The sequence below is a fragment of the Emydura macquarii genome, unplaced genomic scaffold (assembly GCF_026122565.2).
Source record: "Emydura macquarii macquarii isolate MOO-44397 ecotype Brisbane River unplaced genomic scaffold, CSIRO-AGI_Emac_v2 contig_2531, whole genome shotgun sequence".
Classification (NCBI taxonomy): domain Eukaryota; kingdom Metazoa; phylum Chordata; order Testudines; family Chelidae; genus Emydura; species Emydura macquarii.
Window position 1 is genome coordinate 7,103,308 of NW_027132668.1, and position 11,238 is coordinate 7,114,545.

The 11,238-nt window shown below is 39.8% G+C and overlaps 1 protein-coding gene across 3 annotated transcripts in view; it reads right to left on the reverse strand.

The window, feature by feature from the left end:
* TMEM255B (transmembrane protein 255B) overlaps positions 1-2,163 on the reverse strand; it is a 130,045-nt gene extending 127,882 nt beyond the window's left edge. For all 3 annotated transcript variants that reach the window (XM_067563646.1, XM_067563645.1, XM_067563647.1), the window contains exon 1: positions 2,010-2,163. In XM_067563646.1, coding sequence (XP_067419747.1) covers positions 2,010-2,046 — 37 coding nt within the window. In that variant the 5' untranslated portion in view covers positions 2,047-2,163. The remainder of the gene's footprint in view (positions 1-2,009) is intronic.
* Positions 2,164-11,238: the final 9,075 nt, after the last annotated feature.

Here is an 11,238-nt window from a genome sequence, read left to right on the forward strand (position 1 = left end):
CCTTTTAAAATGTTGCTGAGGTTTTTGAGTAGACCTTAAGAAAAAAAACTACCTTGATACTGTAAGTAGTTTGGCTATAGTAAGTGATATTGTGGAGTATCACTATGACTTCATTGCTCTGGCAACAATTGTTTCACCAATAAATAATTAAACTGTCACTTTAACCAGTCATTTAACTGAATAAATATTTAAGTCAGATAGAGAAAACTCTAAATAAATCTTTGCTATTACCATTTATTCCCAGATATTATTTTTCTTCAAAACTGCCATGTAAAAAACAAACAAAACAAAAAAAAGCAAACCATCTAATACATCCTTTTTGATAGCTGTTCTGATCTTTGGGTAAAGGCAAGGTCTCCATATTCCATACTGAACACCATACACAAGAACTACCACCAATACTTTCTGTATTATCTTGACTTTAATGAACTTTAAGAGAATAATCAAATATTTAACCTCACTTTTACGTGTATTTTCCAGCACACAAACTATACACTTAGGAACAGAAAACAAACCTTTTCAGAGGCAGACTAGTTTAGCAATGAGTCTCTCAATTACAACTATAAAGTAAAAAAAAAAATTAAACCAGTTATCATGTGGGTATTACAACAGCGACAGTCAGAAGTTCGAGTGGAATTGTTTCTACTACTGAATACTGTATATCGCCATCATAGCCGTAAACCTTCTATAAGTGGAAGAGAGCCAGAGCTAACTCTGTACCCTGATCTCCAGACACTCCAACCTGCTCAAGCATAGCAACTGTTAATTTTCAGCAAAGAGATAAGGATATTTTTCCACAGTCTTTATATACACACATACGAAGTCCATTTCTATGTTACAATATCCTTACAGTGATTCCATGAAAATAAGGCAACAGCTAAATGGAAAAAAGTTAATTGAAAATGTTTTAAGTGTCCTAATATGATAAATGAAAGTGACAAGGAAGAGCAGAATGAGAATGAGTTCATTTGTAGCAAGGGATTATAACCCACCAATACCCTAGAACTGTCCCATATCATATAGAATAGGTTCCTCTTTTAACCTCAAGTAGTATTAACTAAAATGGTAAAAGACAAACTTTCCATTTCAAACTGAATTACCTATCTCTACATTCCTCCCTTACTGCTCTTTCAGTTGTTAGGCACCCTGTAATATGTTTTTAGATTGCTGTTTAAGAAGGTGATCAATTGGGCTTCAGCTGAGCAGGAAATTATTTCCTTCATTGCAAGTGCAAGAATTTATAAATGAACTGACAAATCTGCAGTACTGCATCCCATAGAGATTACCAGGGAATAGATCTTTCCTTGTGAAAAATCAAGATTTGCAATATTGGGTGAGGGGCCGGGGCACTGGTATTTCCATGCTATCCTCTCAATGTTGCAATCAGAAATGTCAAATGCAGAACTTAATAATACTCAACAAGTGTATTGCTTTCAGCCCATCGCCTGCATAGGTGAGTCCTAGCATCTATGCACCAGGGCTGGTTGAATAAACAACGAATACACATAAGAGCAACTATAATGACCTAGATTACCTTTAAAAACGGTTTTCAAGCTAAATCAAAAAGTGCCTGGTGGTGTCTCTCGACTACCTGAGCAGCGTGAGACTCCTCCAGTAGCTCTTTGACCAGCTCCAGAGCTTGGGAAAGAGAGCTGGAAGAAAAAGCAGCCTTCCCAGTTGATTTACTCCCCATAGATTTATGTGCACTGCAGTACCCCAGGGCAGAAAAGTTACGGCTTGATTGCACGATGGAGAAAGAAACCTGGCTACGCAGCGCTGAGGGCAGAAACAAAAGGCTGCAGGGGGGTGCGGGGTCCTAGCGGGTTTCCAGCCACGGGCAGCCAGCTGCGGGTGTTGGTGCCCCACAACTTCAGAGCAGCTCCGGGCTCCTCGCGGCCGGGGAGAGCCGCCCTCCCTCTGCCCCGCAGCTCGGGCAGCGCAGGGATCAACGCCCCTGCCTCCGGGCACGGGGCCGGGCCGCCCGCTCGGTGCCCAGCTTCGCGACTTACCCGTGGGATCCAACATGGCTAAAGGAGCCGGCTGCATCCTCTTCGCTCCCCGCCAGCGCCGGACCGGCGGCCGGGAGGCGCAGCTGGAGGGAGGCTGCAGCTGCCGCCGGAGCGGAGCGCAGCGCAGCGCGGATACTCGAGAGGGCCACGCTCCGCCGCCTGACCGCGGGCTCCTCAGTGCTGCTGCCGAGCGCGTGTGAGGCGGGACGGCGCCGCGCCTGGCGCCCTCCCCCCCCGTGCTCTGCCGCCGCTCCTCCCGCGCACCCCCTTGCTTCTGACACCCTCCCACCTCGCTCCCCTCCAGCAGCTTCTCCTCGGCGGCTCCCCGGCCTGGGCCTCGCTGAGAGCAACGGGGTGGGGGAGAACTTCCCCCGGTGTTACCCTAACTAGAGAGAGCCCCTGCCACAAATCAATACGGCGCTCTCTCGCTCACGCTCACACTCTCTCACACACACACACACACAGGGAGGGTGTGTTAACAGGTCACTGTTACAAGTACAGAGCCAGCCACTCCAAAGTTAGGAAACGCCAGAATTACCCAGGAATCATAACTCACCTCTCCCCCTACCTCCATCCCTGCCTATGGGTATGATCACCTTTAATGACATGCTCACCCCATGGCAGGACCCCTACCTCATTCAGTGCACAGGTGGGACTGTGCTCACTGAATAAGCAGCTATTTAATATTCTGCTTTTGCCTCCTTGTTCAAGGTGTGGCCCAGGCCTTATTTACTGCATACTATTCAAACCTGGCTCTGAAGACAAAATTATTACTTTGGTCAGGAGCTTTTCTGAGGTGCTCATCACTGCATCACCTGAGTACTTCACAACATTAACGAATTTCCTTTCACTGCACCCCTGTAATATAGGGGAGGTATTATTATCCCCATTTTATCTATGGAGAACTGAGGCTCAGCAAGATTAGGGTCAAAAGTATCCACTAATTTTAGGGACTGAATGGACACACATAGGACCTGGTTTTTCAGTGTATATACCATTTCCTATGTTCAAAGTACAGCTTCCATTGAATTTAGGGCTAATGTATGAATGTTCTGCTAATCAGAACCCATGATCTCCAGAAAATGAGGAACACACAATTAGTGGCCATCTCTAAATGTTTGGCTTAACTGACATACCTAGCTCACATAGGAACTCTGTGGCAGAGTCAGAGTTAAAATCAGATGCTCCAAGATAGCATATAACTGCTTTTCCCGTGAGAGTCCTGCTATCCCATACTTCATTCACTACTCACCTTCCAACTTCTACAACAACCGCTTCATTCACTATGCAGCCCTGATTCATCCCCAGAGCAGATCCATTTTGTGCATTAAATGTGGCAGGGGTCCTGTGGAATATGTAGCATGAGATCATGTAATTAAAGACTGTATCCCAATGAATAAGTGCAATGGGTGTGAATTAAGGTTGCACACATATTAAAGTTGCATAAGATAGAGCTAATACATCTCTCCTGGGGCCCCACTTTTTAAAATCAATTGCAAATAAAACATAGTATCAGCCAAAAACAACAATAAAAATCAACAGAGTCCACCAATAAAACACACAAATAAAAATATGTAGGATGGAGATCAAGGTAAACAACCTGAATGCCCTTGACAAATGAAAGGGGTATTTTGTCTTTTATTGGACCTCTGTCAACAGCTATTATCTCTGGACCTCAATGGCTTTCTGAACACGTTTGCTTCCTGTTCCCAGAACAGATCCTTCTGCCTTGCCCTGTTCAGCTCTGGAATGGATCTGGCAACTGGAGCCTGTGTTTACCACTGTAGGTGTTTTTCATTTACTGGGTGTACATGTGTTACATATCAGTAATATTCTAGACATCCTAAAAAAAAAGTCAGTGTCCTCCTTGGCTTTGTTTACATGCCTTCTGTTCCTTCTGTAAAATTTACACTCATGGATGGTTTTGACATATGACACTGGTTTGAATGGTAAAGTGACAGGATGCCAATCACACTTTGCTTGAACTAACAGGCTCTTCCGCTTGCAATGGGAGTAACTATCTGGAATCTTTATTGTATCTGTTCCAGTTTCTTGGGGTATAATTTTTTTGCAGCTGGTTCAGAGTTAATTTTCCTTGGCTCAGGAAGCTGGATAGATGACAGGAGACAACTTTTTCAACCCAAGATTACACAATGAACTCCCATGGAAACTAAGTGTCATCCCAAACCTCACTTCTGCTCTAAATGCAAGACTCATTTCTTTTACCTTACCTACTCTAACATAACCATATAGCAACATATATATCTTTATATATATATATATATACACACACACACACACACACACACACACACACATTACATACACACTATATGCTGAATAAATATATTATAAAAAATATCCAAAACAAAACACTCCACTGCATACACTTCTCCCCATGGGGAGAGGATGAAAGAACAAACACATGAGTTCAATGGACGTTAAGAGCCTAAATACTTTTGTGGATCTGGGCCTCAGATACTATTAGGGTGAGCATGGCATAAGAACCTATATATAATAGACTAGATATAGATTTTGTCCTTCTGCCCATAAGTCTCTAAATAGGTGATCACCATAAATCATTGAGAATATGTTGTGATATTCTAGGAGTACTAAATATGAATCCTTTGACTGCACCGGGGCTGTTTTATTAATCAAGTTCTTTTCTACTTATGGGGACTTTTCTTCTAACTCATTAAGTTGTGCATAACATAGGCTTGGAGCACTGTGTTTGAACTGATATTGTAAGCTCTTGTAAGGTTGTCTTATTTTGTGGTTTTTGTTTCAGCTACATGTGTCAGTCCTAGAGGCAATGAAATCTACAAGATATTCCAGTGGAAGCAAGAGGAAACTGAAAACTGTTAGACAGTCATTCAAAAATGTCAAACATATTTAGATCCATGGAAAAGGTACATTTTCTTGACAAGAAACTAGCTATCAGGTGAGATTACTGACAATTATGTTACCAACCTCCATAATAAATCAAAGTTATATGAATTTGTACCATTAACTAATGTACTATTTAGAGAGTGAATTACTTGGGATATAAATAACCAATAAGCATATCAAAGTCAGGCTATTGTGAGAAATGAACTTGACTTTTCAAAAGACAGTGAGCAGCTGCTGGGCTAGTAAAACTATGCTTCTAAATGAAAGTGTTAGCAAATAGTGAAAAAACTGAAGTTTATCTAATAAAAAATACATGCTAAGGGATAAAGACAGAATGCAAGAGGGTAAACAAATGCAGAGGCTAGATTTATTTGCAATATATGTGGAGGCAATCATGACACAATACAAATACATCAAACACAAAGGATGTAATGTCCTTTATAAAAGCAACCAAATATTTATTAAATGTGAAATACATGCACAATAAAGAGCTTCTTAGAGTGTAGATTAAGATGTAGTTTCAAGCGCACCTATAAGTAGTAAAAGCAAAATTTGACAAGCCAACTTGCCCACCTCAAGGAACCTTAAAAAAATCCTTTAAGAAAATGGTGAATTATGTTATCTGCTTAGGCTACGGTTTCAAAAGCACCTGAGAGGTAGGCATCTAACTCCTATTCATTTTCTTTGGGAGCTTGGTGCCTAGCTTCTTTAGGTGCTTTTGAAATTCCTATTGTAAAAACACTGTTAAGGTTGAAGAGAATTAATAATAGAATCGTGTAAATTAGATATGGAAAAGACCTGTTAGTTCCTGAAATCTCCCTGCTTATGCAAGATTTCTCCCTACACTATATTCTCAAAAGTCTTTTCCAGTTTAGTTTTAAAATCTCAAGGGAAGACGCGTCCACTGCTACCCCTGGAAGGCTGTTTCACAGTCTAGTTGAAAATGGGGAATGTTAAGAACTGAATTTCATCCCAAGAACACCCAGGAGGGTTGTAATCTGCTCTGACATTTGTCAAACTGCTCTTATAATTATTTAAGTGATGTACACTTTACATTTATACAATACACAGTGTCATTCAAAGTCTTTGGATAGTAAAATGTAAGATTACTGTAATACTCTAATATCCACTGTAGTTTCTCCAATATTAAAATTACTTGATAAGGATAACAACAAAAGTTTGAAAAACATAAGGTACTGGATAAGTGGGGAAGAATGGGACAAGAGGCAAAGGAGGGGTGAGGGGAACAAGAAGAGGTGGGCTTTGTGGGTATTAGACTAAGACTGATTATAAAAGCAAATCTGTTAGCTGCAGAGACATATTCAAAAAAATGTGGATGGTGGATCTCTTCCTTCCTCTGTCCCACTAGAAATACTGCTCACTCCCACTACCCACTACAACTGACAGGAACTACCCCCACTTCTTGTGGGAAATAAATATCTGTTTTTAAAATTAATTATTAAATAAAAATGGAAAGCTCTTCTGAAATTATGTTGGCAATATTTTCCTTTGTATAATTCAAATAAAGGTTAGTGATAAAGATCATGTGAATAAAAACCCATGTAAAGAGAGTGCTAAGAAGGATAAGTGTACATAAAGCTGACAGTGAGAGAGGTGAGGATTCTCCTGGTTTGGGGGAATTCTGGGCTGGTATAAAGCCAGTGCAGAGGTGTGCCATTGCTGGCTGGGGAAAGCAAAGGGCATGCAGAGAACCAGAGGCAGGTCCAGAATGTGATACTGTCTGGCAATCCCTGGCTAATAGAACTGTCTGAGGGGCCTGGCTGGCTAGCATACGTTAGAGCAGCTACTGCTCTAGTTTAACCTGGCTGGCTGTTTCAGCCTCCACCCTGAGCTCAACATAGTTGAGGATTATAGTCTTTAATTTTTAAGTTAAGAGTGACACTGCACCCTCATCTAATATCCTCATGGGAAAAAAGATAATCAATTATATGTTAAAGTATCAGCTTTACCTTTGACATTTTTAGTTTTTGTTCATTACAGCAGCACAAAGAAAGGGTTCCAGACTGGCTTCCTTCTGCTATTTGACTTGAAAATACCAGCATTAATGGGTTATAAAGGTAAGAGAGGCTACCTGGAGAGATAAAAGGGAGAGGGAGGAGTTGAAGGGGAAAAAAGATGACCACTTGAAACCGTGTCCTCTCTCCATAGTGCCAAGACACCCTTTCAACAGCTGTTTGGAAGCCTTCATTCACACTGTATTGTAAACAATTAAATTGTGAATAATAGAAATTGAGTTAAAAGTGGCTGTTGGACCACAGACTGCTGCTGAAAATTTAGCCTGGGAACCTGGGTAGAGGAAGAGGGAGATGGAGGCAAATACTTCAAGAAGTTTTAAAAAGAGAAAAAATGTCTGAAGATGAAAAATAGTCAGCATAGCCAGGAAAAGGCATTTTTTGTTCTATATATTTTTTTTCAATTACTAGGAACTAATTTTCATAGTGCAAGAATAAAATGTGCAGGTCCATTCCTTCCCTTTTCCCCACAAACCCCAACTGTTTTAATGAAAAGTAAAATGAAGGAGACATATTCTAACAGCAATAACAGAGATAGGCTAATGATGATGCTAGGCTACTGAGAGCATTCCTGCATTCTTGTCCCTCCCCTCACTCCCTGTCTTCTGCTGTTGCTAGTTAAAGACTTTGGTCCTGATCTTCAAAGCCATCAGTGGGTCAGGACCAAACGACATGTCTCTCTGTCCATGACTCAGTTAGACAGCTGTGTTCCTCTGGGACAATGAACCTTTCAAAGCCCAAGACAGAGCACATGAGAGCCAGAGAGAAATCACTCCTGGTCGAGAAGATCCAACGGTAAAATTAACCTCCAGAGATTAGCATGAGCTAAAGTCTATTGTTAAAAAATAATGCAAGGCCCTCTTCTTTTATAAAGTTTTCCCATCATAACTGAAATGATAATTTTTAAAAGACTAGCTACTAAATAGTGCTTCCCATAGCCAGGGAAAGGAGAAGAGCAGAAGACACTGTGAAGCCCATTTTGCTGTGCAGATCTCATTTACATGGGGATAGCAACCTCAGGAAACTCTGAGATGTATAGCCTGGTGCATTTCTCAGGTGGGTCAAGGCTCACAACACAATAAGGCATGTACTAATATGTACCCCATATCGTGATTAGCTGCTTTAATGGTTCACTCACAATATTCAAAGATGCTGAAGAAATCAATGACTGGAAGTTGCTGCATCCTGTTCTAGCCCATCTCTGAGATGCTAGGCAGCAGAATCCAGGTGATGGAGGCCTCCAACTCAGTGCAGTGGAGATATGCTTTCTATGCAAACCTCCATCCCTCTCCCCAGGATTCTCTGACACTATCATCCTGACTATCTCCATAAACCTGTCTGAGGAATACTTCATCTCAGGTAGAAAAACTTCCTTCTCTGTGTCATTGGAACCCTCCAGCCCTGCCTCGCTCCTAAGTCTCTGGATCCAGTTGGGTGGTCAAAAGGGCATTTGTGGAGATGAAGATGTTGTTGACAAAATATCCTACAGACCCCCAATAAAGTGAAGCACAGCAGGAAGCTAAGCTAAAAACTTGCCTTGTTCTCTGTACTCCCTTCTGCAATTAAGCAGAACTGCCCATTAGAATAGGAGAAAGGCCAGCCTATAATGGAAAAATTAAAGAGGAAATAAAGGGAGACAGGCTAGCGAGGTAATACTAAAGGTTACAAAATGACTAGAGGTCACACTTTTGCTCAAAAATAGCCTCACATATTTTTGAAGGGCAGTAATTGAAGGTAGCCACCATTTAACCAGGTTCTTTATTCTTCTGAAAACAAGCTGAAGCTTTTAACACTGAAACAAGAAATAATTTAGAGCCTATGCCCTGATGAAGGCAGATAGATAAGAGGACAACAAAGATAATGAGAAACCAGGCTCGTTCTGCATTATGTGTTTTTCCAGTGCTACTGAGAGAAAGGATTGTTGGAACAAGGGTAAAGAAAAAGAGAATGAGAGAAATTGCATGAATTTAGTTGCATTGGTTGTACTCATTAAAATGCTAATGGAGGTAAATGTGAAAATATTGATGCACAAGGGCCATTCCAGCCTTCTAGTTAAATACAAAATTATGATTTTTTTTTTAAAAGAAACTTGTTAATTTACCTAAGAGACAACAGGGGCTTTTTTGCAGCCATTCTATTCGATCTGATAATTATATACTTGATCACATTTTCTGTGTTGGAAAAATCCTATTACAGTTTGCTACATATGGAGCAGGTGTGCATAATAAACAATTTTCAAACTCCATTTTTGTAATCATCTTAATTTTAATTTTCTTGTAAAATAGTAAAAGTAGTAAGGCTATATTACAGTCTAACCATATCACAGGTTTCATGTTTTCTAGATAACTTGTTTTTGAGCTGTGCAGATATAATTAAAAAACCTTTAACCAATCATTTTCTCTTTTATTAAATCCTTGTATGTTGAATCAATACCATTTTTAAAATTACTTTTAATTAGTTTTGCCATCAGACCTCAAATACTGTGCACTAGTCTGGAGTGGGCTGGGGTTTCTTCCTAATTCAAAACATTCTCAGAAAAAAAACAGATGTTCAAATGGGCAGGAGAAGGGGCAGAAAGATAGTCTTGGGTTTAAGGCCCTGGGCTGAGGCTCAGGAAATGTGGCACAGATCTCTCATGTGGCCTTAGGCAAAGAAATATATTTTCCTTTGGATGTATTGCCAGATCTTCAGTTAAAGTTACTGGTAGTTACAATTTCACATTAATGGAAGACTAGACCCCAGATGAAATTATTTTCTTTTTTAGGTGCATAACATCCAGACCCTCAACTGGTCTCTGTTCTATTAATATTAAAACTTTGTATAATTTTTACAATATAGTTAAAATTAAAGGTACTTACACCTGACCCCTGTAACTCAGCTCTAGTATTCAGTGGGGCTCAGTGGTGGGTATGACATTACCAGGTGGCACATGCTGAGTGATAACTCAGACTGGGAATCATCAGTTTGTAACATGTGTGGATTTCATGGACCTAGAAAGAAAGTTAAGTTTAGAGCTCAGCCAGCTGCGCAGAGTGAATGGTTATTTTGATAAATGTAGCCCTCTTTTTGGTTCACAAATTATCTGAGAATGAGTTGTAATTTTTTTATAAACTTGTCCACTCACATAATTTGTGCAAACAAATCTTAACCTACAGATAAGTTGCTAAATGGTCATGATGGACCTCAACCAAAGTCCATTGAAGTCAATGAGGATGTTAGCACTGATTTCAGTGAGCTTTTAGATCAGATCCTATCTATCTAGGAGTTTTATATTGCTGCCCATCACCATAATATCTAAATGGCTTCCATGTACAATCAATAGCAATAATAAAGCCCTTAGTGAACTTCATGGAGTCATTGGAGTCTCTGGTACTTCTTCCTCAGATCCTATGAGCATGTGCTGTTTGTGCCATGTGATTGATCATCTATGACCAGGGTATTTCTGTTGCCTGATTAGAGAACCTGATCTATAAAAACAGGACATTTAATTTTATTGATTCATAAATTATATACAGACATTTGCTTTTGTTCATTGAATCTATTATGCAAATAATAAAAAGAACTTTTAAAAATGGATGCTGGCCCAATTCCAGCATGAATACGATTGTAAATATTTATTCATGCTAATATTCCTGGCCCTTTTCCTTCAAATTAATATTCATGTGAATATAACCTTTATCACCTAAATATTTGTAATTAGGTCGCAAATAACCAGTAAAGTGTGAGCCAACAGCTTTTATTTACAAGAATATTCATAGATACATTTTTGCTGTATCTTCCCAGCTCTAAATAAATTGTAAGATGATAATGCCCTCAAGGTTTCTCTTATTTTGCTATTTAGAGTGATCAGCAAACAATTCTGAAGTTGCTTGATTTTAAGGTATTTTTCTAGGTCACCATTAAAAAGAGGTGTTTTTAAAACTGAATGTTTTACCATACAGTTAACATTGTGGCAATAGTTCTACTACAAATCCTCATTTTGAGGGTTTATAGTTCTGACATAAAAATGTACTTTGAGTTGAAACTTGGTAAACATGGTCTCCAACTGCTTTTAAAGTATTTTGCCAATTTGCAAAGAAAAGATCTATTAAGTTTTTTTTATTTATCTACTGATTTTATATCAAACAAAAGTACAGTGAAACAACTGAAAACTAAGACCTTGATGCTGCATACATGTGCTTAACTGTGATTAATCCCATTGGTTTCAATGGGACTCCTGACAGTACCTTGGATTTTAGGGCCCTGATCCTACAATGCGGGGCAATTCAGGCAAACTCCTACCGCTACATAGAGATCCGTTGGCTTTA